The sequence below is a fragment of the Podarcis erhardii genome (assembly GCF_964252035.2).
Source record: "Podarcis erhardii genome assembly, chromosome: 12".
Classification (NCBI taxonomy): domain Eukaryota; kingdom Metazoa; phylum Chordata; class Lepidosauria; order Squamata; family Lacertidae; genus Podarcis; species Podarcis erhardii.
Window position 1 is genome coordinate 39,893,245 of NC_138513.1, and position 26,064 is coordinate 39,919,308.

The 26,064-nt window shown below is 41.6% G+C and overlaps 2 protein-coding genes and 1 long non-coding RNA gene across 8 annotated transcripts in view; 1 reads left to right on the top strand and 2 right to left on the bottom strand.

The window, feature by feature from the left end:
* The window catches only part of LOC309325749, a 32,601-nt gene extending 27,760 nt beyond the window's left edge, over positions 1–4,841 (bottom strand). The window contains exons 1-2 of one of the 5 annotated variants that reach the window (XR_014149947.1): positions 3,591–4,841; positions 2,826–2,903 (exon numbers count right to left, since the gene is read on the bottom strand). This is a non-coding gene — a long non-coding RNA (uncharacterized lncRNA). Of the gene's footprint in view, positions 1–2,825; positions 2,968–3,590 lie in introns of all 5 variants that reach the window. The other 4 variants (XR_014149948.1, XR_014149949.1, XR_014149951.1 and 1 more) reach the window with 4 other exon arrangements.
* Positions 4,842–5,086: 245 nt separating this feature from the next.
* CDV3 (CDV3 homolog) lies at positions 5,087–18,030 on the top strand. Of its 2 annotated transcripts, none has more exons than XM_081833913.1 (5): positions 5,087–5,443; positions 8,558–8,637; positions 9,301–9,437; positions 10,785–10,938; positions 12,079–18,030. In XM_081833913.1, exons 1-5 carry the CDS (start codon positions 5,204–5,206, stop codon positions 12,203–12,205), a joined length of 738 nt encoding a protein of 245 aa, XP_081690039.1. In that variant the 5' UTR covers positions 5,087–5,203; the 3' UTR covers positions 12,206–18,030. The 2 variants fall into 2 exon arrangements, with proteins under 2 accessions (XP_081690039.1, XP_081690040.1); XM_081833914.1 differs by having other exon boundaries at positions 5,089–5,443; positions 12,502–18,030.
* A 1,593-nt stretch (positions 18,031–19,623) lies between these two features.
* TOPBP1 (DNA topoisomerase II binding protein 1) overlaps positions 19,624–26,064 on the bottom strand; it is a 31,341-nt gene continuing 24,900 nt past the window's right edge. Inside the window, exons 22-28 of the mRNA XM_081881845.1 lie at positions 25,208–25,374; positions 24,412–24,526; positions 24,089–24,252; positions 22,985–23,125; positions 22,539–22,628; positions 20,604–20,765; positions 19,624–19,894 (exon numbers count right to left, since the gene is read on the bottom strand). Of these exons, the coding sequence (XP_081737971.1) occupies positions 19,853–19,894; positions 20,604–20,765; positions 22,539–22,628; positions 22,985–23,125; positions 24,089–24,252; positions 24,412–24,526; positions 25,208–25,374 (881 nt within the window). The 3' untranslated portion in view covers positions 19,624–19,852. The remainder of the gene's footprint in view (positions 19,895–20,603; positions 20,766–22,538; positions 22,629–22,984; positions 23,126–24,088; positions 24,253–24,411; positions 24,527–25,207; positions 25,375–26,064) is intronic.

The window sequence follows — 26,064 nt, forward strand, 5'->3', positions numbered from 1 at the left end:
AAAAGATCAGGCCACAAGAGTAATACTTTCTAAAGTCCCCTGTTTTACCGGAGGAGACTTGCAAATTGTATTCTGGACACTCCTGAAGTTCCTTAGAAGGTTATCTGGAGTTCCATTTGTCCACCATACCTGATCGCATTCTGCAATGCATGGCTGCAAAAGAGCACTAAGGGTTTACTAGGCTACACTCTCAGTTCATATGGAGCAATGGTGAGGGAGGGGGCCTTTAAGTCTAGCCAGTCCCCTGATTTAACTGAGGGTGTGTTCTAGAACATGAACCTAGCCAAACTACATGAGACATGACTGGATCTCTGATATATTTGTTAAATTATAGAACAAAGCTGAAGAACCTGTGGCCATCCATAAGATGGACTCCACAGGACTTGGAGTAGTTTATCCCCTTACCTGTCCATGTTCCCATTTCCTGATCTAAATTCTCCCTTCTTCAAGTTGCTGTTACCCCACTGAGGAAACACACAGTTATAGTATAGAGCCGTCTGCTTTCACTACTGAAGCAAATAGCAACGGGGGACGGGGGGGCAGGGCATGGAAGAGAAAAAGAGATTTCTATTGAGAAAACAGTACAGAGAACTGTTTGCGGGGGATGGGAAGCAGCAGTATACCTTAATCTCCCCCCCCCCCCGCCGTGACACGCCTCTGATCCACTTCAACTCCCCTGATGTGATGGTTACTTTGGAAGTTTGAAAAAGACACCTGAAGATCTGATCCCAGGCTTCCCACATCTCACCTATTTTGACCTTTAGAAAGGGTTTCTTGGAGCTATGAAATCTCAAAATAATGTCTAAATTCAGAGAGGGCCATCATCACCATCAACAACAACATGTGTTTATTTCTATGCTACTTTCCCACAAAATTGTGCTTAAAGTGGCTCACAACATTCAAACAGTAAGTACAGCACAACTACTACAAAATAATATGAAATAACAGATACAGTGGCTTGGATCCCAGATATTCTTTTAGGACACTGTAAACAGACACACACTGCCCTAGTACTGTCTCACTACACCAGCTTTCCCCAGCTTGGTGCCCTCCAGCTGTTTTCAACTACAACTCCCATCATTCCTGGTGAGAGTTGTAGTCCAAAACAACTGCAGGGCACTAGGTTGGGGAGGGCTGCACTATACTACTAAATGACAATGGGAATACTTTTTGTCTGATCACTGGAAACATTTTGAGTCTAACCAACTTTGATTTGAACATGTCAATCTAAAAGAGAAAACTGATAGAATTAAATAACATAAGCAGTTTTGTAACAGACAAGAGTATCGTCAACAGCACTTGATGGAAGCTCAGTCACCTTGATCCCACCATGCATTCTAAGCCACAACACTAATACCCCCAAATTTGGTGCTTGTCACACAACTCACACTGAGTCACCCAGTACCAGTAATACTTCTCAGCTGCTTCCCATCTTTCCATCTCTCATCATGGTGCACAAAGCTCCTGTGCAGACATTCACAACCACATCACAGTTTACAACAATGCCTTAATATTTAAATTATTTTTCCCATAGAAGAAAAAGGCTTAATTTGGATCTCTGAGGAACGTGCACACAATAGGTCCACTCTGCGGATGTGTGGGATTTTTTCCTTTAGTTTATCTAAATTCAGGCCAGGTGTAGAAAAAGCAACAGTTCTATACCCAAACAATTAATGCTTTGACGCCAATACCCTGGCAGTAGGTCTTTCACTTTACTGAAAGTATGCAAGTGTTTTCACAAAAAGGAGAGCATAAATAGTAGAGGCAAGCTATATAATTGTGAAGATATATTAATATGGCCAAAGGAGGGAGGGCAGGATACTGGATGAAAATAGTTTAAACCATACTTTAATTTTCCTGGAATTCTCTTAGCCCTCGCTTTAGCCTAACACCCCAGGGTCACTAGCAAAACTAGACACTAAAAAGCATGGAAAGTTGTGATCCATTCTAAAGACTTCAAAATCCACAGCTGGAAAATACCTTAACTAGGACCAACCAAAATGTCACAAAATTATAAGCAAGCTTTCTAGTTCTTCAGAACTCTACTTCGGGCTGGATGCTAAGCAGCACACCCAAAAAGTGGGAGAAATGTTTTCTTGATATTGACACCACAAGGCTGTACAGTATTTAGTCAGTTTTAAGGCTTGGAAGATGGAGAATGCAGACTTACCCTACACCCTACACAGCACAATCCTACATGTCTAGTCAGCAGTAAGACCTGCTGAGTTCAGTGTTGTGGCCTTAACACAGGTAAATACATTCCTCCAAACTATTCTGCAGACCTGCTTTGACTATAATGCCCCAAAGTAATTTCACAAAAGGCATGAGCTTATGGGCCCAATTAAAGAATGTCTTTCTCATGAACCTTATTAGCTTTCCTTGTTGCTTTTAAGCAGTAAGGTCTCCACAAAAAGAACTGTCTTCAAATGCATTTCTAAACAAACTAGCAAATAGGAGCCATGTCCATACTATAAAAGAAATCACAATCTGTTGCACATAAAGTTGGTGCAGAAAAGGCTAAAAAACAACAACAACCCAATCAAACATGACTTAAGAGATTTCAAAAAGTTGATTTTAGAAAAAACATCAGTTAGAAAAATGCTTAAAGAAATTGCAGCCTATCAAAGTCCCTGCTAGTGCTACTTATTGTATCTTACAACCTTATCTTATGGATTAGTTTTAATTGCTAAAGCCACATTCGTTACTGAACAAGTTGGGCAGAGGCATTCTCTGAATCCTAAGGGAACAGCGGTGTAGAATTTTTCTAACTGACCAATAGTATCAGCCAGTGCTATTTTTCTAGAAAAAGAGGTGCCACAACTCACCATGAACTCCTCCTTTGTTCTCTTATAATGGCAATGGTGCCCACTTGAGAGGTGCTAGAACTGAGTTGTTGAGCTCGGCTGGGGGGGGGGGGCGGGAAGCCCTGGTATCAGGACAGCAGCTTACTAAATTTGCCTATTTAGACTACAATCATATGCACATTACCTAGCAGAAGCCACACCCAACACAGGTGAATCCATTTTGTGAAAATCTGCTTTTTGCAGCTAAGCTTGTTGCTTTTTGCTTCATTTTGACCTGCCTTTTGGGGTCCTGCTTTGTCCTTGTGTTGCTTACATAACAGAACAAAAAGTACAAGGATTAACAATAAATTTACTTGCAAGTATCAGAAGATCACTGTGTTAATTGCAAGTAAATTTATTCATGGTTGGCCCTCACCTGCCACTTTAGATAGCGTATTACACACCTGCTCACAGGAGCTTTACTCAACTTAGGTGCTGGGACTGGTAATGGGTTCACTGTTTGTCCAGGGCTTTTCCTTTACCGAGATAAAAATCTATACTTCAGGAAACACTTCAAGGACACACTTAAATTGGAACGGAGACTAAACAAGTCTACATTTAATTAACCTACAGGTTTTTTGTGGCTATTGAGTCCTTCACACAATAGTGTCTGGCTTGCCAGAAGTACTTAGGAAAAGGATCTAGGAGTCTAAGTAGACCACAAGTTTAATGTGAGTCAACAGTGTGATGCAGTAGTAAAAATAGCTAATGCTATTGTAGGCTACATCAATAATGATGTCATAGTACCTTGGACAGACAACACCTGGAGTACTGTGTCCTGTTCTTGGCACCATAATTTAAGGATCTAGAGTGTGTGCAGAGGGTGGCCAAGATGATCAAGGGTCTGAAAATCAAGCCTTATGAGGAATGGTTGAGGAAGTTGGGTACGTTCAGCCTGGCAAAGCGGAGACTGAGAGGAGATATGATGGCCATCTTCAAATATCTAATATAATCTGGTCCAACTCCCTGCAATGCATCCATGACCAATGGCCATTCAACCTCTATTTAGAAACCTCCAGTGGAGTTGGACCAGATGGGCCTTGGCACCCCTTCCAACTCTACAATTCTCCAGTCTTATGGCAACTCATTCCATCAGGCCTCCTCACCCTCAACTGTCACCTGGGTAGAGGCATTCCATCACCCTGTCTCAGGGCAAGAGAGGAAGTTGGTTCATTGCATCCACTTTGCAGGAGGCCCAGCTCTGCTGCCTCTTAACTCTGCCAGTTGGTCAGCACAGGAACGACTGTCTCTAGAAATTGGTGCTTAAACTTTTGAGATTTATTTTCCCCTGTCCTCTTGGGCGTTGTATTCCTTTTTCATTTTAAGATTGTAAGGGAGCGTATTGCTTTAATTCCTCATAAGTCGCTGCGGGAGTCTTTTTGGCTGAGGAGAAGGATATAAATACCCTAAATGAGCCAACCCCGCAGGTGAGGTTTTTCTCCCTCACAAGAGGCAAGGGGCGCAGCTACACCGGTTGCGTTTCTGCCTGTCGGGCGCAGCTGCCGAATCCCGTCAGAAGGGCGGCAGCATCTGGAGGGCTCAACGCGCCCCCCTCAGAAGGACGGCGAGTAAAAAAAGCGCGCGCAGAACCAAGGCCCGCTATCTCTGCGCTGAGGGAGAGCAGAAAGATCAAAGCCCGGCCCGTTAACGAACATCTGCCCTCGCTGTACTGCCTCGTCACTCCCGGAGCGCCCAAAGGCGTCGACTTCGCGCAAGCGCACTCCCTCCGCCTTCTCTCTCCTCCCACATTCCGGGCCGCCGGGCCAATCACAAACGGGGCTGTTGACGCTTCTGCCGCACCCAAAGCTCGTCACCCAGGCCTCCATTGCCTCTCATTGGCTCCTGAGCCGTTTGTTCCCTTTGGGCGGGTTGGCCACGGCGGAAGGAGGCGCGCGCGGCCTCCCGCCTCTGCGCCGCCATGCCCAATAAGGTGCCACGTTAGAAAAAGCTCCTGCCGCTTGGCTCCGCCCCCCCTCCTAGCTTCCCTCGCCCCCACTTTTCCTTTGGCTGTGTCAAGCGGCGGCCACCAACGTGGAGAGCGGAAGCCGCCGCCGCGTGAGCTGAGGAGAGAGAGAGAGAGAGAGGCACGGCCACGGCGGCGCGCGGGCAGCTGGCGGTTTGAGGACTGTACCATTCGCCTCCCGCGGAAGGGGGGAGCGACTGCCACCCCCGTTGAGGCGCACGTGAGGGCTGCTGTTGGTGGGCACCTGTGAGGGGGGTCGCTCGCTCGCCTTCCCTCCCCCGGCGCAGCGCGTCGGCTTGGTAGGCGCCCAACCGCCGCCAGGCGCGAGGAAGACACGTCCCGTCAGCCGCAACCGGTTTGAACCGGAGCGCGAGGAGGAGGAGCCGCCGCCGCCGCCATGGCCGAGACTGAGGAAAGGAGCTTGGACGACTTTTTCGCGAAGCGGGACAAGAAGAAGCGGAAAGAGAAGAGCAGCCGGGGGGCCGCCGCGGCAACGGCCGCCTCCTCGGCTGCCTCGCACAACGCCCCTGCCAACGCCTCTGGCGGGGGCGGCGGCGGCGGGGGCAGCCGGCAGGGCGAGGGCGGCTCCGGGACGGCCTCCAATGCCAACGCCGCCGCGACGAAGGGGGGGATGAAGGTGAGCAGGCGGGTGCGGGGCCGAGCCGGGTGGGTTCCAGCATGACCAGGCGTGGGGGGGGGGGAGGGATGGCGGTGAGAGAGAGAGAGAGAGAGAAGTAGGGAATTATTATCTGCTTCCTGTGGGCGTTGGTGACTTCCTGTCAGCAGAGGGCGCCTCTGCGGGGTCAGCCCGGCCGCCGTGGCCTTGGCGTGGGGCGCCTGGAAGTCGCACCCATCGGTCACTCCTTAACCCTCCCGGCGGATGGGGGGGGGTGGGAACGAGGGCAGAGTTTAGGACTCTCGCATTTAGCGATAAGTAGATGCCCGATGTGGAACCCAAATCAATGGGCTTGAAATAGTCGTCTTGCGCCCCCACCCACGCAACCCCCCCCCGCATGTTCTAGCTCTTTTGTAACGGCGCCGGAGTTTGCATAAACTGCTTTGTTCCCAGCAGCCTCTGTTCATTTGAGGCATGGCCGTAGTAACTGAGGCCGTGGCTCTCTCCCTTGAGCTGTGCCTTCATGCTGGCAGGCAGGCAGGGATAATTCCCACCCCCCGTGTAATCCAGTCCAGTCGTGCCACTGAGTGCTTACCTTCAGCCGTAGAAGTAACATGGTAATGCAACTTCTTCCGGAGCTTTTCGTTGCCTTCCAAAAATGGTTCCCGAAGTACTTCATTCAGTTGCATTGGAGCTGTGTAACATGGATTAAACAGCTCTCACTGGCACATGAGGTTTTTGCACACAATGCTGCATCCTTGTTTTATCTGGTCAGTAGCTTTCAATATTTGAGACACTGCAGTTTTCATAAAGCTCCTCAAGGACAGGGCAGAGGTGTTGTTTTTTTAATATATCTCTAATATTCTACGTTTGGCCATTGTCACATTGAGGCTCATCTTCTTGTGGTTGGGTGGCCACTGTGAGAATAGGATGCTGGACTAGACAGCCCTTTCGCCTGACTCAGCAGGCTGTTCTTAACCTAATGCAGTGATTCTAGATCAAATGTTTGGACAACGTTGCAATGATTTTTGAAGATGAGGGAATAAGTTTGGTGAGAAATCCACATTAGGGAGCCATAGGTGGGGCTGCAACAAAATGCTGTGGTGTGGAATGCTTTTTTGGTCTCTTTCAATCCCTTCTCCCCCAACACTGAGCAGCTGTCTTCTGTCCCTGGGGACACTGAAAAACAGATTTTCTGTGTGAATCAGGAGGCCTGTCCAAGCAATCAGATGCTTCTTTCTGTCCTTTAATATATATGTGTGTGTGTCTTGTCTCCTGTTCAAGCCACTCTATCCTATATCCACCTCTTTAGAAGAGCCTGCTAAATCAGGACAAAGACCCACCTCGTCCAGCATACTGTTCTCAAACTGGCCAACCAGGTTCCTATAGGAAACCAGCAAGCAGGATCCAAGCACCAGAGCACTTTCTCTCCTCCTGTGGCTTCCAGCAACTGGCATTCAGAAGCACTCTTGCCTCCAAGAATGGAGGCAGAGCAATCACAGCTAGTAGCCATTGCTAGCCTTATTCTCTTTTAATTGGTCCAATCCTTATTTAAGCTATCTAAGTCGGTGGCCATCACTTGCCTCCTGTGGGAACAAGTTAGTTTATACTATACACTGCATGAAGGAATACTTTATCTGTCCTAATTCAGCTTCATTGGATGTCCACGAGTTTTCAGGGAGTGAGAAATTGTCCATGCCATGCAGTTTTTCAGATTTACACCATGTCACCTCATGTGCCTTTTCGCTAGGTTAACCCCCCCCCAAAAAAAAAAGTTGCAATATTTTCTAATGGGGAGGTGCTGTTAGGTTCTTTCCCTTCTCTCACAATGTTCTGTGCAACTCAGGGTGCTTCTTTGGGGTCCACCTGTTTTTCCCTATAGATTTTTTTGGTTCATACCCATACATCAAAGTTACTCTGATCTGCCAATGTGCTTTGGTGGTGCTGCTTTGGCTACATAAGCATGAGCACTATAATAATAATTGGTATGAGTATACGGTGGTGCCTCGGGTTACATACGCTTCAGGTTACAGACTCCGCTAACCCAGAAATATTACCTCGGGTTAAGAACGTTGCTTCAGGATGAGAACAGAAATTGCACGGCAGCAGTGCAGCAGCAGGAGGCCCCATTAGCTAAAGTGGTGCTTCAGGTTAAGAACAGTTTCAGGTTAAGAACAGACCTCCAGAACGAATTAATTACTTAACCCGAGGTACCATTGTATAGGTAATAAAAGATGGACCCATCTACTGAAAGAGTGTTGCTTTGATGGACTACAAGTTACCAGTCTAGAATGCTGTCCATCTGTGTCTCATTTTTTTGGAAGATAGGAGTGTAGATTTCCTGTTAGCAAATACTTTTCAGATCAGTATTTTCTTCTTGGGTAAGATCTGTTGGCCGTAGATAATAACTTTCCAGCTGAAATTTAATCCTCTGCTTAATAGATGGCAGAAATTTAAAGGAAGACAGTGGCATGGATCCAAAGTGGAAAGCCCTTCCACTTGCATGAGAGGGTGCTGTTGCCAATTTTCTCTCCACTATCTCTAGTCCTCAAAAAGCTAACTCCAGAGAGCCAAGAAGAGCCTATTTTCCCACCACCTCTTGCTCAAGCTAAACTGTGGGGTCTTTGGATCCAAACTATTTCCTGTAGACTCAAGGATTCCACTGCATCATGGGGAAACTTCACTAGTGTATGAACCCACACTTGCACACATCGTACACTGTAATCATGCCTGCCATGAAGGGGCTTGAATATATTAGGAAATAAGTGCAAAGTGTTATTAAAGTCTATTCCAATAGGGCCAGGTTGGATAATAAAAACAAAATGCTTAGGCAGAAACACAAGTTATATGCACTCTTCTTTACTAGCTTAAGCTAATATGTTAGAATTGAGGTAATGTATATTAATTAGAAATAAGAAATGTATGTGAAATTCTGGAAACTTGAAATGTATTATGTGCAGTGTTTACTTCATTGCAGAGAAATAGAAATATTTGCATTCTGTGAGGGGTTTTTTACTATTGTACAATTTAATATCTTTTTGTTTTTTATATTACACAATAATTTTAGAGCTTATTGTGCTGGTTGCCTTCTGCTAAGAGCAGATAATGAATCTACATAATGTTTGTCTCTTACAGGAGGAGGATGAGTGGAAGGAATTTGAGCAAGAAGAAGTAATTGACTACAGTGGTCTCAGAGTTCACTCCATGCAAATTAGGTATTACTGTTTTCAAAAGACACACTTGTTAAAATATAATTGTACTCATCAACTTTCTGAATGTGCCTCACTGATAGAGATATTACTTGCAGCCTCATGAGTTATTTCAGCCTAACATACAACAGCTTAATAGCTGAAGAAAAGGCACTAACAAAGTCATATCCCTAGACTTGCCACAGAATGGCTTGAAGCGATCAGCACAATCTATCTGTGCATCTTGGCCACTTTTATAAAATGTTTCCTTGAAGTTCTGCTGCTTTGTATGGCTTAGAAAGCACTTGAATACTTTAAACATGTTTATGGGTGTTCTGTCACTTCTCAGTAATTGTCAAACCTAAAGAACTAAACTGTGGTTGTCCGCTGTACTTCCTTTTGCTGGGTAATATGCTGTTTAAGCATGTCTCTTAAAACAGATATGGGCAGAATTATATTGGAATTATTTGCCTTTGCTATCCCTTGAGTTGTGTAATTCTAAATCTTTGTCCCTCCTTTCCTAACTACAGGCCCATTTTTTTAAATTGCCAGACTCTGTTGATACTTTTGTATATTCACACAGGGTGGAGAACTGTACTTAATGTCATAATATGCAAAATGTGTATGGTGTCATACATTCTTGCTTTACGAAAATGATGAACATGTATTTCACCTTTGTTTTTATTTCAGTGAAAAAGATGATGAAGATGGTGAAAAGAGGGAAGAGCCAAGGGATAACAGTGAAGAACCAGGTGGGGGTATGGATAAGTTGTCAGGTCCTTGGAATAGATCTGCTCCTACACAGACACCTGTTGCTGAAATTATTGGTGAGTTGTTGGTTTTTTCGCTGTTTATTTTAAAGGTATATTGATTGAAATGGCTTGTATTGGGCTTTCTGTTATTTGAGCTTCCCATTGCTTCTCAAAATTTAATTGCAGGATACAAACATCTCAGTGTTATGTAACATGATTCATACAAATTAATAAGGTTGGTCTTCTATGGAAAAAGTGAAACAAGTTGACAGAACTAAGGAGAGGGAAAGTAATCTGGTTTGTTAAAATTAAAGCATTGTTTACCAATGCAAGGGTAAGTAGTAAGTGTGTGTGATGCAGTATCGCCATCGCTCAATAGGTGTAGGGTGTTGTTCCTGCTGTACAGTATTAATACCAAGAGCTAAAAGAAAAATTCAAGCTCCCTAGGTGCCAGAATTCCTAACAGTTACTATTTGTTAAACATTTCTTCATTTGAGAGGAAAATCATAGTATTACAGGGAGATAGTGAAAGCAGTCCATAAGATTACTGTTGCTTACCTTGGTAGTATACATAGTTGTATTTGCCTCTGCTTAAAAAGGATGTGCAAAAATTTGTTTTTCTCATGCGTAGACAAGATGCCCTTATGTCCAGTGTTAGAAACTGGGATAGGAGAGCTAGGCGCCATGTAGCTCCTGGGACACCTGGGGTTTGAGCACTTTCTTTTTTGCTGCCACGCTACCCTGCACACCAGGTGATTTGCTTCGCAGTGTGGCTTCTCCAGTCGAAAAAGGCCGGGTGACTGGCGCCGAGCTGTTTTCGAATGCTGATGTATACTAATAAATATTTTCTTGATGTGGCTAATTAAAAAAAAAGAAAAAGAGCAGGAAGCGGCTTGCCACACACAGCACCACACAACATTTAGGTGGATTCGCGTACTTCCCCCTTGTCTTCCTTTTTGCACTCAAAAAAGAGGAAATTTGAAGTTTCCATTTGTAGTTTGGAATAAACCACATTTCTCACTGTGTCTGATATCCCAGTTTGTGAGCTAATTTCTGTAAGGTATCCGTTTCCATATTTGACAAAAGCAGGGAGACAATAGTTTGCTCTGAACTGAAAATAGAAGTTTCAGGTTCCACCCATCTCTTGAAGGAGAGAGAACAACAAACCATGATTTATCATTACTCCTGAAAAAAGCAGTTGGGATATTTTTAAAAATTAGCTTTGGTTATATGTTGCCTGCTAGCAGCACTCCTCTACACCAGATGATTGTTTAAATCCAGACTGAATATATTAAACTGGAATATTATAACAGGTTCATCTAATAATTGAAGTATACCAAGATGGTTAAAAAACAGCAGAGTCCTTCATATTAATCTAATTACACATGACTATTTCTAATGCTCTTTCTGTCTTATTTGCAGAAACCCCAGAGCCAGTCCAGTCCAGTGGAGTATATAGGCCACCCGGAGCAAGAGAAACTAGAACAAGGAAAGTGCCACAAGGACCACCAGAGATTTATAGTGATACACAATTCCCATCGTTGCAGGCCACTGCCAAGCATGTAGATACTAGAAAGTAAGTATAGTAATAGGACTCTGCACATCTGCTTTAAAATCTCTTCCCCCCCCCCTAATCATTGGTTCAAAGCTTCATAAACCTGTCCACTGAGACCATAAACAAGTTTGTGGTGTTATTTGCACCAGAAGAAGCAAGTGGATTTTAATTGCAGATATGTTATTCTAGGAGCACTGCCTGCATAAGTTTGGTCAAGAGGCTTTTAATTTGTTTTACAGGAAAGTGTTCTGAGGGGTTGGGTGGTAGAATGTTGAAAGGCATGATGTGTGCCAATTCCACGTAACAAATCACAGTCCTGTGTGGATCTTAAATTCAGTGTGCCATTTGCAGGACTTCAGTGCTTTTCTTATCTCAGCAGAAGAAATAATGTTATGCCTCAGAGTTGTCTTGCTCAGCTAAACTACAGCTTAAGCCCTGTTGCAATTTTGTCTGCCTGTGGAACAAAGTATGTTAACAAAGATGGCATTTGCAGGACATTCATCACAATCTCTCACTAACCCTGAGATTGTGATTGTGACTGTGATCCTGAGAGCTACTTTAAGGGCTCCCAAGGCCTTGGGCGTGCTTGGTGGATATGCTTTTCTTTGACTGTCAGACACACACATACACCCAATGCCATATCACAAACTGTTTTTGAAACCTGAGCACCCCATTTCGAAAGAGGCTTTCCTTAAACCTCTCTTGGGCATGCAGAACTAGTTGTACGGTTTTTTTTGGATATAGGCCAATGCTTTGGAACAGTTACTTTAAAATATTTACAATTGTTATGGTATTGCAGTGTTCAAACCTCTGGGAGTGTGAAGTAGCATGTTTGTTTATGGCCGCAGTTCAGCAAACTCTACCACTAACACACTCTTCAGCATAGCTTTGAACTTGTTTTTTTGAACAGAAGATAATCTGCTAGTGGTGTTTTGAAAGCAGTTTGTGTTAATGCCATTGAGGCTTTGTGTTCAAAGAAATATCCCACTTAACAAGCTCTTGACTCTGCCTACAATAGCCCCCTGGGTTCTGGGCCATATATCCATTCTGTCAGTGGCCCTAGCCATGGAACTTTGCAACCAAAACTAGTGTCATTGAAATAATATTACTAAGGGGCAAGTGTGTGTAAGACAGTTACTGATTACATTTATTTTCCCTTAGGGATAAAGAAATGGAGAAGAGCTTTGAAGTAGTAAAACACAAAACTAGAGGTAGGGATGAGGTTTCAAAATCCCAGGCAACTAAACTTCAGCTAGACAACCAATATGCTGTGCTTGGGGATCAGTAAAGCTGTACACACATTACAATTAAGGAATGGTTATTTGATACCTTTCCAGTCTAAGGTAACTAAACCACCTATTATGAACATGCCGTCTTATATCTGCTGGATCTACTGCAACAAGTGCAGACCTCTTTGACGTAAGTGATTTGCTCTATGGAAGTATGCTTAATTTGGTACATCTGACACTTCTTTTGGATATGAGGGAAATTAATGTAACTGGTCGAACAAGAGTCCCCAGTGTTTTGATTACTCTGCAAAAGCTATCGGCAGCCAGTGGTTATTTCAAATTTTTTTATGTTCAGATACTGAGCCTTCGTAAGGGTTGACTACCTCAGACTTGCTGCACTCATTGTGGACACCATGTGGATCACAACTTCTGGAAAAGGTTACAACTCTTTAGTGGCCACCTGAAACTCGAAACCAGCTCTACTGGATTCCTCTCAGAAATCCTGCAGAAGTCAGCCATCTGGGTTCTGATTTATTCTAAATGACAAATTTAAGTGACCTTAAATGAGCAATTTGTCCTGTGTGCCCCCATTTATTATTCCATCCTTTCATATGTAGCCATAACGTACTAGGAACCTCTAGCATATACCACTTTCAAAAATATGCAGTGTAGTGTTGAGCTGTTTGTTTGGGTTATGTTTCAATTTAGGTTTCCAGAAAATAAATATCCATCCAGATAGAAAACTTAGGTAGGGACACTAGTCTGCGTATATTAACTGGTTTCATCTATGTAAACTCTTTTATTTTTTTAAAAAATGCCTTTTTTTGGCTTGAGAAATTGCAGCATAGTTAAGTAGCAGTATGGATTATGCAGACTATCCATACATTATTTTTTCTTTATTTTCAAGTGACTAGGATTTCTGTAGATTTGCATTCAATGGCCAACAAATGTCTATGCGCCCCTAGTCTGTGGAGCTCATTTTTGAAAAATTAAAGCCGTATACTTAACCTTAACAATGTATTATGGCAAGTATCAGCTGTTGGTCGCACACACTATTGTATTTGCAGGATGGAAGTAATTATATGTCTAGTGAAAAATGTCATTTGTTGTGGTTTCTTACTGGTTGAAACATGGAAATATTCTGGAAATGTGTTGCACTTATGACAGTTTTTTGTCTGTTGCCCAAAGATTAAGTGAAAACTTCAGTCAAAGATCAGTCTTCTGACCAGCTGTGTGACATTTGGAGAGATACTAGTACAATAACACTTATATGCTAAGATTTGTGCTTTACTGTACAGTATGACACTGATCGTGAATAGAATTCAAACCAACTCCCAAAGAGATACCTGGGGTACAGAAGGTAATCCTCCCTAAATTTTCTTCTCAACTAAATCTTGATGTGGCTGCTGCTGCTACTGTGTCTTTTCAAGTGTCCTGTTGCTTTCTTGACTCTTGAGCAGGAATTCAGACATCCTCAGAGCATACAGCTTTGTGAGATGGGTAGGTAAAATACATTCATAGGAAACAGCTTTAGTTATAAACACGGGGTGACTTTGCAATTGACGACTGGCTATGATGTGAAATGATTAATATTCTGGGTAACGAACTTTCCCCCTCTGCCTAGAATTGCATTGGCTTTGTGATCAAAGAATTGCTTGGCATAATTGAAAGAAAACGCTACTAAATAGTTGCCTTTTGTAAAGCTAGGCCACTAGATGTCCATATCACTGAAAGTAAATCTACAGCTGACACCATTGAGTTGTATCTTCCTCAAAGTGTATTTCTTCGCCAACAAAACATTGGCAGGGTATTAAAGCTAAAGATTATGTGTATATGTATGTCACTTAATGACATAGCAAAAACTTAAAATTGCAACTTTGGCATTTTATGAAGGTTGTTACTACACATGAATCAAGTTTTAATATACTGTATAGGGTAGGATGAAGCTGTCCTTTGTATCTTCACTTGAGTTCTTGGGCATGGTCGACAAAGCAAGATAACATTGTAACATTAATAAATATAATACATGGCAATGTACATGGCTTCTGGAGTCTAATGAATTTACATTTAGTTATGATGCTATGTCATTTAAACTGAGCATGGCAAAGCTGATAAAGGATCATGAAGCTGAAACTCGAGGTTGCAATTTTTTATACATGACATGGGAGTAAGTTCCATTGAACTCAGCGTGGCTTACTTCTGAGTAGATGTGCACAGAATTGGGACTTCAAAGCAGCTGTTGCTAATGAAGAGTGATCTTCGTTTAGCTTTGTCTGGTTACTGTCTACCTCACCCATATACTACTATTAAGAAAAGCCACAAACTAATGGGAAGTAGCAAGTAAGCTGATTGCTTGCTATGGTGAGGAACTAGAAGTGCTGAGGTTTGTAATCAGAGCCGCTGATTACAATCACTAATCCCAGTTGGACAGCCTTCTGAAGTCCTAGATCAGGGGTGGCCATTGGACATGCTGGCTGGGACTGATGGGAGCAGCATCTTGAAGTACCATGTTGGCTGCCCATTCCTTAGAGTCTGAAGCCTCAAAGGGAAATATTTCACATAGAAGAACTTGATTCCATTGGCCCAGTACACATTCACATTCAACTACTGTTAAAAACAAACCCTGGTTTAATGTGAGTGTACAGCACACTGGTGCACAATGCTGAAAAATTATGAAAAGCTCCACCAAGGGTTCTTACCCATTTCTCTGCAAACAATGAGCAGTAACCAAGATTCTTAACTTACTGCTTAGAGTGCATTTCTGGGGAAACTAATCCCAATCATTCGTTCAAGCATCTTGAAAAGTCAAGGGCCTGACTTGTTTCCTGGCAGCAGCAGATGTGAGGGGAAACAAAGCATATTCACAATAAACCAGTTTTAACTATGGTTTAACATGACGTGTAAATCAGGCCATTGAAGCACTAGGCCTCTGAATTGTCTCTTTAAGTCACAAATGTTTTCCAAAACCCAAGATACAGCTCAAAGAAACATGTCATATAGTTCTTTTCATACTGCTGAATCGCTTTTAGGAGAAAGTGTAGTCCTACTTCCTTGGTAGGCTGATATGCATAGAGGCAGTCTGTGTGAAGTTGCTGGATCCTTATGTATGCCTATTTTACCTATATGATGGGATACATCCTGTTACAGAACTGCTTTACAGTTTATGATCCATAGGCTTAAAGGAAAGGAAGATTAATTTAGGCATATTGAGATTGGAAGTGAGTAATGGTTCTTTCTTGACATCTGTTGCCAGTTCATTATTGGTAAACTTTCATGGTGAAGTTTTAGTTATTAGCATGGAAGAATCTGGCCCTGCTTTTTGTTTCTAGCAGCCACACACTAAATTTCAGAAACGCCCCAACAGGAACATTTCTAGTATATGTGCTGCCGAAGCGAGCACAAATAGGAACATTTCTATCCCTGAAATCAAACCTTGTCTCGTGCAATCCATTTTCTATTTGTGTTCCTGTAGCTATTCTGTGAATGGACGTAAGACTGACTTTTGGCAGAACGTGCACCATATTTGTAATTGGTCATAAAAATATTTAGTTGTATTACTGCATTATTGACACTTTATAATGTTCATGACATCATCTTGTTCAAAGCAGGCGTAATAGTTGTAACCTATTCAGTAAAGCACTTGAAAGCCAACTTCATGCAAAGAAAGGAATGTGAGGGTCAAATAAGCCAGGCTTAAATAAAATAGGGTTTTAATCTGGACTTTTGATAGCATAACAAGAAATATATGTTGATGGTAGAGCTTTTTATTCCAAACATGGTTGGATCATTTTTAATGCATCTGTGATGCATGGTAAAGAGATCCTATGGAGTGGGTGTTCATTCCATGGAAGCATTAGGAGTGCCTGAGAGCCTTTGCATCACTTTCAGAGGCGTCTGTACAAATGCTATAATGGTGTGGTTGCAATGCAAGCCTTATGCAGATGTGGCTCTAACACCAGCGCTCACAAACTTTTGGGGGTCATGAGTGCCCTTGCACTGCTGGTGCATCTGCCTGATACCTGTATATTTGGAGTCTCATTTGAATAGGAGACTATGTGCATATTGCCCAACCTGCATAGGCCCAAACAGCACAATTTTTACTCCAAGGACTTGGAGGTATTGGGTTCTACATGCATAGGCTCCCATTCAGATATGAGATCCAGTATGTTAGCATCAGGTGAGGAGCAGGGTCATTCCTCAGCTTCCCACCACCACCTGTCAGGCTGTACTGTTAAAGCCATGTCTGCATAGACAGTGTCTTCTATATACTCTTAATACTTGACTTCAGTGGGACCTGTATGTGGAAAAGTTTAGTGATGAGGCCTTAGACTGCTGTATCCCTGATAATCCATGTTATAGCTGAAAGTGTGGACGGCTGCAAGTAATGTTAGAAGAGTGAAACAAAATCTGCATTATTTTGGATAAACTGTGCCTAGGCCTAGATAACTATAGAGTCAGAACTGATAGTTTTCATGAAGCTGTTTTTAAAGCAAGGTAGGCAAAAATCCAAGTGCAAAAATATATGCCACATTGAGTAGGCTTCTTTGTATAGTTTTATTAGCTCAAAAGAGCCCACATAAAGAAAAGTTGATAGTAAGCACTAAATGAAACTTTCCTGGGGAGTAAGACTAAAAGGTGCAAAATGTAAAAGAATTCTATCCTGGAAAGCAATATCCTTATTTTACATAACACCTACATAAAAGTGCCCAGGAATTGATTCACTTCATCCTTGAGGTAATCTTGTCCCAAAGCACTGATGCAGCTATAAAACTGCATTTTTATTCAATGTGTCTGAAACAACACAGATACTAAAAAGGAACACTTGAATTGCTAATTGAAGATTCAGAAAATTCTGAAGAATAATTCATACCAACTCTTATGTGCAGGGGTGGGTGGCTTGTATTTTTAATGATCCTCCACATTCCCCATAAGTAGAAAACAAAAATATATAGGGTGTTGCCAGGCCCTATATGAAGCTTCATATAGAGGAGAGTATTTGAAAAGTGCACCCAACCTGTAATATGAACTTTAGAATTCGGTCATTCCTATTCTGCCAAATCTGTAGAATAGTTCTCAGAGGAAAGTAACAATAGGAAGAAATACTTTAGGATGATGTATTATCTCTGCAAACATGAACCTCCAGAGCCTTCAAGCTGCGATTAGGTAAATGGGGGTTACTAAAATGAAAGATTAGTTACTTCTAAATATATATAAAGTAACTTTAAGAACTAAAAAAAGTTTGACATTTCTATTAGAATATGAATTACCATAAACATTGCTGGTATATAGACCACTTGCTTCGATTTAAAATGTTAACATACTTGCCAAAGGCAAGTCCATGAACATCAATGAAAAGAATCTGATCCCAAACCATTGCAAGGATGAAAGCATAGTCTGCTGCAAGTATGGCATAGGAGTGGATAGAAGTCTTGTTGTGCCTCTGTTTTCTAGGCTGTAAAGATAATGCTTCCCTACCTCACAGGGGTGTTGTGAGGCTGACTTCATTGTAAAATGCTTTTGAGTTTTCCTGATGGAAGGTGCTATAGAAGTGCACAACATATAACTAATCGGCCAACATCAGATGGCTGGTTCTGTCACCTTATTCAACTTTTTCATTACAGTATTTTGCTACTACTATAGAAGGCTTCTTTACAAAACATTATTTAAATGTATGGATCATGTAACAATGGACTTTGCAAGAAGGCATGGTTGAGTTTTCAATCTTTATGCATCCCCTTTCTGGTTTTATGTGATTAACTGTGCAGCTCTAATTGTATTAACAAGGTTTTTGGGTTATGCATGGAAATTACTTAAGATCAATTATCATATTTTTTTTTTTGTAAACTCCCTGAATGAAATAAACTTATGTTCACACTGTTTGTTATCCCTCTTGTATGATCTACTGTTTTTAAGTGTATGTTTAAAGCCAGGATGGGGGAACATGTGGCCCTCAATATGTTCCTGGGGCACACTCCTACCACCCCTTGTGGTTGATCATTCTAGTGTTTATGAGAATTAGAATCCCAACAACATTGGGGTTAAGGTCACAGGTCCCCCATCTCTGGTTTAAAATAAGGAACTGTCCATTGTTAACATGTGTCTTAACACCCCTTGGTCATACTAACTACATAGCGACTTCTGAACTATGAGACACTATTTTCCTTTAAGAACGTAAGAGCCCTGTTTATCAGGCCAAAGATCCATCTAATGCAGTATCTTGTTCTCACAGTGGTTAGGTAGTCTATGGCGTGGGGGGAGTCCCTCCAACAACAGTCCAATAAGGATAAATGGCATGGAATGTTGAGAGGAGCTGCTTGGCAGAATGAATCTGGAGGTTTTCATAGGAAGGAGGGAGAGTGGCTTACAGATCTTAAATTTTGTAGAAAGAACCTCAAAGTATGAACAGGTCATTTCCTCTCCAGCAGAATAGCAAAAAAAGGGGGTTAGGGGGGAAATGTCCCTGGTGACAGAAGCAAGTGCTGTCAAAATAAATAAATGAAAAATCTATATTAAGGGGGGAAAGCTGATTTCACTCCCAATAAACCCAAGATGGCTGAACACAAAAAAGGAAGGGGTGGTGGTGGAATGGAGCAGCTGAAATCCTGAACAGAAGCATTCTACCCAGCAACATTTGGAAAGTGGGATACAATACACTTATTTCCTCCCCTCAAAACTTGTGTCAGGTTGCACTAGCTGAGCCTTTTTCAATCATTACTCTGCGAGTAGCAAGCAGTTTCCAGGGCACACCTTTAGCCCTGCTCTCATTGTCAAATGGCTCCTGGCTTCCTATCTGTTTACTGCAATCAGCAATGAGATACCTACATGGGCAGCCTAAAGTACAGCAGTTTTGCTGCTGTCGATTATTGCCCTTAGCCCATGGGAAGCCAGAAGAATCAGGAAACGTTTAATGTCTGATTTTCTAATTTTTTTATTATGCTGTAAGCCACAGCTGGGGAAACCCAGCCAGATGGGTGGGGTATAAATAATAAAATTACTATTATTATTCAGCATGAGGGCAGGGGCTAAAGGCATGGTCCAGCAATCTCTTGTTGCCTCAAAATGCAAATAATGACTGAAGAAAAGTTCTGCACTGAGAGTAAATGCCCTCTTATGCTTCTTATTAAACATACTGCATTTCATTCAATATACTGAAGTGCCTGGCTACTAGAATTTATTAGGAATGCTGTACATTCCAGAACTGAGGGAGCTCCTACAGGTAGAAGTTTCTGAAAGTCCAGCCTCCAGAAATGGAGGAATCTTCCATCGCTGACCTCCAGCTGAGCAGAACTAACCTTCACACTAAGTCCAACATCCTTTATTCTAGAAGTAAATGTAAAAGCAGCCAAAAAGGGATGAAAATATGCTATGGGGAAGCATGAGTGGGCTCATAAATCTTTTTTGAAAATAAAAGAAAGAATAAATTTAAAATATTCAAACAACCCAGTTTACCCTGGCAGCAAAAATCAGTGGAGTCTAGTTTCTGAGCAACCAAATTTCATTTTAAAAGTAATATACACAAAATATTACAAAAACATTTAATGACCTTTTTATGTGGAAAGAAAACAAGTATAAATAGAAATTTGAAAAAAATATTTTTAAGGTATCAACATACTCAAGACTTGCTTTATCAGGCGTGTTTCTTCAGGAGATATCTGCTTCTAAGATAACCCGGTTTCATGTTCTCTACCAGAAGCTTCTGCCTATCTTCATACCAGCAAACGATAACCTTCCATTTGAGGTGGTTGCTCCTTCAAAACAAGATTGTAGTTTTTTAAAGATCTAAACCATCACTAGTCCCACATTTCTGTTACCTAGGACGTTCTTAAGGAGTGCCCGTTACCAACACATGCACACCCACCCACAATAGGAACTCATGCTTCCAGCTTTTAAGTTTTCCTCTCAATTATCGCACCCTTGAATTCATTATCAGACATTCTCTTTCCCTACTTACTACCCTAGCATTTCAGCAGGAATACTGGCTAAAGTCTGCCCTGTCTGCAGACCTGGCCCTTTTTGCTTCTTGTTCTAACCAGCTCTGGTAAAGAAAAAGACAACATCCACCTGTCTTGAAATGTCATGTTTTAAGCTGAAGAAAATGGGTCAAGAGCAACGTAATCATCACAATCTCTGCACCCGAGGCACAATCCATAGCCTTGGGTAGGCAACAGGTTTTCTATCTTTTTCTACCGCCACACACACAGCTTTCCTATTGGTCATACAAAGGGAAAGACCTTATGGGAAACCTGTGGTCCTCCCGGTGTTCCTGATTTACAACTCACATCACCTCCAACCATTGGCCATGCTGACTACTGCCACTGGGAATTGCCCCAGGTTTCCTAATCCTTGCCCTAGGCACACAAAATTCTGCACATAGTTGCTGCAACAGCTTTGATTTTTGAGATGCGGCAAGTTTTCTTAAAAGTAACAAAAGTCATACTGTGCTACTGGCATGCAGACCTGTATAAGATAGTCAGCAATGTATTCTGGTTTCAGGCAGTTCACTCCATGAGCAGAAGCCTCTCCTAAATTAACTCTTAAATCCTCTGGCTTCAGTTTGTTAAAATCGGCAAAAAGATGGGTGGCTTCTCTAAAGACAGAGGCAGAATGAGCAGGCAGCACCTGTAATTTCAAACACAGAGACACTGAATTACTTACACACACACACACACACACACACACATATACATATACATATATATATATATATATATATATATATATATATATATATAATGGTACATGCGTACTATTAACATTTAAACTAGCCTTGCCAGCAGAATTTCAGAACGTGAACTGCCAGCCCTGCTTGCAGCTTCCAGAATGGCCCTGGAAGTGGCATGCAAAATCAAGAACATATTAACTGTTATGTTGTCAAAATAGGGTGCAGTGGTTGTGCAACATCTCCACGTGGCTAAGCCCCCATGACTCTGTTCCTCTGACACCTTACCCTATCTCGAAACGTATTTTCCACGCTCCCAGAATACTAGGAAGGAAATTGGCTGGACAAGTGCCATTGATACTGCACAATATTACAGCACAGTGCAAAGGGTGGTAAGTCCTCCATGTCACATGCAGCTTCCGAAACTATTTTTGAGCCTGTGACAACTGTCTGGTATCCAGACTCAAAGAGCCAATGGCTAAGGAGAGAATGCGTAATTGAGGGGTCTGTCAGTAAATTACTTGCCACAAAGAACCTAGCAAATGGCTACCCTAGTCTGAATTATACAGACAAAAATCTACCTGTTCTGTTAAGAGGGTGTTCAACCATTACTTGAAAATATTCAGCTTTCCAGAATACCAGGTATTTCCAACTATTGAGAATTCAATCATATCTTCTTATTAGATCCTTGTATTTAACAAATGCTCCAATTTTTAAAGCGGTAATCTGGATGCAACTCATAGCAATTATGGAGGAAATATAGTTGAGTTTACTATCATTTATAACAATCCCACATATTTAGCCAACTGAGTACCAGAAAATTACTATTTTTATTAGCCCTATTTTAGACTCCACTAACCCAGAAATAGTACCTCGGGTTAAGAACTTTGCTTCAGGATGAGAACAGAAATTGTGCTCCGGCAGCGCAACGGCGGCAAGAGGCCCCATTAGCTAAAGTGGTGCTTCAGGTTAAGAACAGTTTCAGGTTAAGAATGGACCTCCAGAACGAATTAAGTACTTAACCTGAGGTACCACTGTATGAGTTTGTACATATAATACAATTGCAAATTTGGCACAAACAAACCTCCATTTCCCCCCAACATGAGTATATTAGCTTTAAGTCTTGGTTTATTATTATTTCAAATACTTTTTTAAAGATCTCTTGCCATTTTTTTAGTTACATGAATTTGGAGAGTTTGAAATAGAAAAAATGTTGGTAAAATAACCACTGTCATTATAGATAACTCCACACACAGAGACATTTGTGTTTCAGTAGCTGGAGAGAGGTGTGAATAACCCTTTAACCCTCCAGATGTTGCTGAACTACAACTATCATCAGCCCCAGTGAGCATGTCCATGGATAGTCATGATGGGAATTGTAGTTCAGCAACATCTGGAAGGCCAACGGTCCCCTGCACCTGCCTAAATTATTTGCTCAATTTTTACATAATACATACAGATTGATTTCTCCTCCCACCCCCAAGTGGATCTGGAACAATGGACACAACAAAACTTATAACTGAAAATTAATGGAAAAATAACATTGGAGTACGCTTAATGGATGTGTGTGGCATCACAGGACGAAAAGTTTCTGGTGACACAACCAGTTCCTTGCTTTGTAACAATTCATCATTCTGATCTAATACGAAATCTTAAGATACTATATTCTTATGCAGAAAGCAGCAATTCAACACCCACTGGCATCAATAGTGGCAAATGAACAGAATACATGCCTTTGCTCCACCTGATTCTAGAAGACGTTTGAAGCCTGCTTCCTTGGCTGGGTCAACATTCAAAATAACTTTCCAACCACGAAATGCCCCCTACAAAAATAGAGCTATTAATATTAATACACATGAACACATGCGTATAAAATGCTACAAAGTAAGTTTAGCAACACATTTTTTAAAAGTAGTTTAACAAGTCAGAATGCCTAACGTTAGTAAGTCAGAATGCTGTTTTACTATACTGAAGTACATCTCTTGACGATATAGTGATAGAACATACCTTTTAAATTCTTTATTCACTTTATTTTGTTCAGGAAAGGAATATTTTCAATTTTAAAAAATTAGATAAAAATGAATTGCATCTATCTTTACAGCCACAAAGTGTCATTCAATCAATAAATAAAAAGCTGAGAGCTACTTTCAAAAAACCAACTACTCCTCAGGAAAAATACCTCAGTAATGCCAGCTTCCTCTCGCCGTCTTTGTATTATTTTCCTCCACCTCATTGCTGCAACTGCTAAATTCTTCTGGGATTCAGTTATTTCAGATGCAGCACTGAGTATGGAATTACTTCCCCATTCAAAATCTTCCTCCTAATGGGCGGAAAGTCTCTTATTCACTGCAATTCAGTCAACAACATGAAACAAGAAAAATCCCCAAAACAAGCAACCTATAGTTTATAAACAAATAAAATACATGTAACATTTATACTGGGTGGCCTTTGAGATATTTTTTAAAGGGAAAGTATGCTTTTAAATTACCCAAGTTCAAGCACCACTCAACCTAAATAATGAATTCTCAGCTTAAATCCATGGAGTAGCTAATTAAAGTGGGATTCAGTCATTTAAGACATTGAGGTGAGGCAATATTTTGGTTCATTGTTTTCCCCTCATGTATATCCCTGCCTTTATTCCATGGAACTCAAGGCAGCATAGGTACAATTTCCCATCTAGACACTGCCCAGACCACATCATTTGCTTTCCGACCACATGCTGCTTTGGTAAATTATATCAGCTTCATTTATGCCTTTGCACCATCAATGGTGTTCTGATGTTTTAATCTCTGATATTTAAGTTTTGAATTTTGTATATTGTATGTTTTCATTTTGTAAGCTGCTTTGTGACACAGATGTGGGGAAAAGCAGGATTCACATTTAAAAACAAATACAGTGGTGCCTCGCAAGACGAAATTAATCCGTTCCGCGAGTCTCTTCGTCTAGCAGTTTTTTTGTCTTGCGAAGCAAGCCCATTGACGGCTTAGCAGATTAGCCCTATTAGCGGCTTTTAGAGGCTTAGCGGATAAGCAGATAAGCGGCTTAGCGACTTAGAAAAAGGGGGGGAGGGGAAAAAACCCGCAGGAACTCGCAAGACATTTTCGTCTTGCGAAGCAAGCCCATAGGGAAATTCGTTTTGCGAAGCACCTCCAAAACGGAAAACCCTTTCGTCTAGCGGGTTTTCCGTCTTGCGAGGCATTCGTCTTGCGGGGCACCACTGTACAAATGCAACAGTAAAAGAGTTTTTAAAACAGACTAAAATTTACTTAAAAGTATGCCGTACCGGTAGAAAGCGTTGTACTGTTCTGCATGCATCCAGGTAGGAGCAATGGAGTACCCACTTTCCAGCTGCCATTGAGGCCAAGAATTTCTCATTGCCAATAGGGTGCCCCACTATTGTGTGGGTACACCTAGGGTCAAAGCACTGCTTCTCAAGCACCACTCCACCTAAAGAATGGATTTTAAATATAGTTATTTTTACAAGCAATTCCTACTAGAGGAAGGTCAGACATAGAAAGTGATGAGGTGTTTTGTAAGCCACACACCACAACAACAACCACCACCACCAGATGGAGCCCCAGTATGCTCTGGTCACCAATTTCTTACCCAGCTCTTCAATCATATGGTAATAATCAATCCGTGCCTGAGGGCGAACAGAAGATAGCTGGAATCTGTACTCTTTTTTTGGTTCTTCAGCAGTCATTTGGTCTACTCTAATGACCTGAAAAGGTAAGTTTGGGGAAAAGAGGAAAGGACGAAAAGATGTCATTGATTCCCAGCAGTTTGTCCCATTATCCATTTAATTCAGTCGCATTTTTTAAAAAAACTGTATGATAAGCCCCTAGAGAGACTTGAGTTACAAATTTGTTATTTTAAAAAATCACTTCGATATCTTTGCCCGAGTCTCTACTAAATGGCAAGGTATACAGTAGAAGCTATTTATTCTGATCAAGTGTAGCTGAATGTATCAGAGCTGAAGTCCATGTCTATGAAATATGCATTATACAGTAATTTAGCAGGTAGCACAAAGTCAACAAGCACTACATGAAATTAAATACCTCCAGATATTTTAACCAGTATGTCAGACCCTTGAAATCTTTGCAAAAATCATTCCTAGTCCCCATAATGAAATTACTTTAACAGAACAAATCACAGGTACTTCCTATTTCCTTCAACCTCTCCATTGTTCTTGAGCTGGCAGGAAAAAGCAGGTTGCATATGGGATTTAAATTAATTGCCAAGAAGCCACGGGGATAAAATAATTACTGTCTGCTGCGATCTATTATCTGTATGTTAATATTAAACTAATAACAACTTCAAATGAAAGTTCAAACGAACACTGGAGTATAACTTCTGAATGCAAATATTAATATATGCATCAGCATACTGTCATAAGGCATACATTTGTTTTCAGCTGAGGAGCCACAGGAGGATTTGCCAAAGGAAAGGCAATGGCAGGAGCCAGCGGAGTTGGGATCAGATTATCTTCTTTCATGGGGATTTCTAGATTTCTACAGCCTGGAACCTTTGGGACCTCAACCCAATCTGTTTTTGCAGGTTCATCAATTTCTACAAAGCAAAAAAAACCCATCAAATCACTAAAGCAGGCAAATATAAAACTAAACAGTTCTCAAAGGAAGCCATGCAGAAAATGAAAAGAAAAGAAAAAATAATGTATTATTTAAATCAGAACCTCAAAAACATGTAACCCTGTTGGTTTAAATAGCCAATAAATGATACAGACTGCAGCCTAAACTTACAGGAAATCCTTGTTTTACACAGGGGTTCCGTTCCAGACCCCCATGCGTGTCGGTAGAGCAGATGTAAGCCTGCTCCACCCCTTTTTATGACGTTTCGGGGCTACTTTCTGGTTCAGTGCAATGCAAGTGTGCGTGATCACACATCATTCGGATGAGCCTAAATCGGGAGTCGCCTGTGTTTGCCTACACATGAGAAGAGACTAACTGTAGAACAAAATTATCATGTATCCTTAATGCTTTTGAAGTGCCACATAAACCATACAAAGTATAAAAAAATCTCTTATTCATAATTCTGTCATGTGAACATTTGGTTAATCAAGCCCTCCTTCCACCCCTGGATACCTAAGACAGCTTCAACCTTTCCTTTGCCCCCCCCCCCCCCAATATTCTGTTCCAGACACATCTTTAGGCCAATTGCTCAACTCCTTCCTACCCTAAATATTTGGTGTGAGGAAGGTGTTTCAAATATACATGAATAAAAAAAGCAAGGGGTTGTTTT

Coding starts and splice junctions, on each gene's coding strand:
- CDV3 (XM_081833913.1), top strand. CDS start 5,204: ATGGCCGAGACTGAGGAAAGGAGCTTGGACGACTTTTTCGCGAAGCGG. Junction 9,438..10,784: donor ACCTGTTGCTGAAATTATTG/GTGAGTTGTTGG, acceptor TCTTATTTGCAG/AAACCCCAGAGCCAGTCCAG. Junction 10,939..12,078: donor AAGCATGTAGATACTAGAAA/GTAAGTATAGTA, acceptor ATTTTCCCTTAG/GGATAAAGAAATGGAGAAGA.